The sequence below is a fragment of the Mandrillus leucophaeus genome, unplaced genomic scaffold (assembly GCF_000951045.1).
Source record: "Mandrillus leucophaeus isolate KB7577 unplaced genomic scaffold, Mleu.le_1.0 Scaffold10, whole genome shotgun sequence".
NCBI lineage: Eukaryota > Metazoa > Chordata > Mammalia > Primates > Cercopithecidae > Mandrillus > Mandrillus leucophaeus.
In genome coordinates, this window is record NW_012098098.1 from 5210737 (window position 1) to 5212748 (window position 2012).

The 2012-nt window shown below is 47.8% G+C and overlaps 1 protein-coding gene across 1 annotated transcript in view; it reads right to left on the minus strand.

Annotated features, from left to right (window-relative positions):
- The window catches only part of CA5A (carbonic anhydrase VA, mitochondrial), a 70074-nt gene that overhangs the window by 18576 nt on the left and 49486 nt on the right, over positions 1-2012 (minus strand). The window contains exons 4-5 of the mRNA XM_011972383.1: positions 1972-2012; positions 1456-1518 (exon numbers count right to left, since the gene is read on the minus strand). Of these exons, the coding sequence (XP_011827773.1) occupies positions 1456-1518; positions 1972-2012 (104 nt within the window). The remainder of the gene's footprint in view (positions 1-1455; positions 1519-1971) is intronic.

The following is a 2012-nucleotide window of genomic DNA, read 5'->3' on the forward strand; positions in this document are numbered from 1 at the left end:
CCCAAGGAGAGTGCTGGGTGGTACACGGGTCAACAGTTGTATGTTATTACTTAGGGATTTGTTTCAATGTTTTAAAACAAATTTTATCATTAGTGAATATCATCACCCAGAACAAGGCTAAAAATTTTTCGAGCTAATCAATTTAAAGAAAAATATTAGATTGGACGCGGTGGCTCATACCTGTAATCCCAGCACTTTGGCAGGCCAAGGTGGGTGGATCATGAGGTCAGGAGTTCAAGACCAGCCTGGCCAAGATGGTGAAACCCCGTCTCTACTCAAAATACAAAAATTAGCTGGACGTGATGGTGGGCACCTGTAATCCCAGCTACTCGGGAGGCTGAGGCAGAGAACTGCTTGAACCCAGGAGGTGGAGGTTGCAGTGAGCCGAGATCACGCCACTGCACTCCAGCCTGGGTGACAGAGTAAGACTCCATCTCAAAAGAAAAAAGAGAAAAAAGAAAGGAAGAAAAAAAGAAAGAAAAATATTAAATAGATAGGCTGGGCACAGTGGTTCACGCCTGTAATCCCAGCACTTTGGGAGGCCGAGGCAGGTGGATTACCTGAGGTCAGCAGTTTGAGATCAGCCTGGCCAACACAGTGAAACCCCATCCCTACTAAAAAATACAAAAATTAGTCGAGTGTGGTGGCACACGCTTGTAGTCCCAGCTACATGCAAGGCTGAGACAGGAGAATTGCTTGAAACTGGGAAGCAGAGGTTGCAGTCAGCCGAGCTCACACCACTGCACTCCAGCCTGAGTGACAGAGGGAGACTCCTCAAAAAAAAGAAAGAAAGAAAAATATTCAGTAGAGAGTAGTCCCATTGGTAGGCAGACATGTCAAATGTTTTCAGGATCCTGCCTGCATGGCTGAATTTTGGGAACTTCTATCAAGCCCAACACCCTTGTTTTATGAAGAAAGAAACAGGGTCCCAGAGCAGTGGTGATGCATTCGAAGTCAGAGAGAGCCAGCTGTGGACACACGAGCGTCAGCCCCGTGGAATCATGTTTCCAGAACTGGAATCACGGCCGCTCGGCGCGGCTCTTTCCACTACACCGTTCCTTTTTCCTTGTAAATGAACCACTGCACTAAACAATTTTGCTTGTCACATGATGCTGATTTCTTTCTTTTTTTTTTTCTTTTTCTTTTTTTGAGATGGGGTTTCACTCTTGTTACCCAGGCTAGAGTGCAATGGCACGATCTCAGCTCACGGCAACCTCCACCTCCATGTTCAAACAATTCTGCTACCTCAGCCTCCTGAGTAGCTGGGATTGCAGGCATGCGCCACCACGCCTGGCTAATTTTGTATTTTTAGTGGAGACAGGGTTTCTCCATGTTGGTCAGGTTGGTCTCAAACTCTTGACCTCAGGTGATCCACCCGCCTCAGCCTCCCAAAGTGTTGGGATTACAGGCGTGAGTCACCACGCCTGGCCTGCTGATTTCAAATATGCAGCTTACCTTATGTTTTATTTCTGGCAAGATGTCCACCAGCCTCTGCAGCGTCTGATGATGGGCCCCGAGCTGCGTGGCAGACACAAGAGGTGTTAGCTGAAAAGGCAGTGGATGAGGGGGAAGCTCAACCCACTGTAAGTACACCACAATTTAAAAGCAATCCTTGGCCAGGCACGGTGGCTCACGCCTGTGATCCTAGCACTTTGGGAGGTCGAGGTGGGCAGATCATCTAAGGTCAGGAGTTCGAGACCAGCCTGCCCAATATGGTTAAACCCTGTCTCTATTGAAAATACAAAAATTAGCTGGGTGTGGTGGCACACTCCCATAGTCCCAGCTACTGGGGAGGCTGAGGCAGAAGAATCACTTGAACCCAGGAGGTGGAGGTTGCAATGAGCCGAGACTGTACCACTACATTCCAGCCTGTGTGACACAGCGAGATTCTGTCTCAAAAAAAAAAAAGCAATCCTAATGATGGATCACCACTTTTTTCATTAGGAGAGCTACACCACAGCAAGCGATTACCTTTAAAAACACACCTATCACGGCCAAGCCATTCTCTCCCA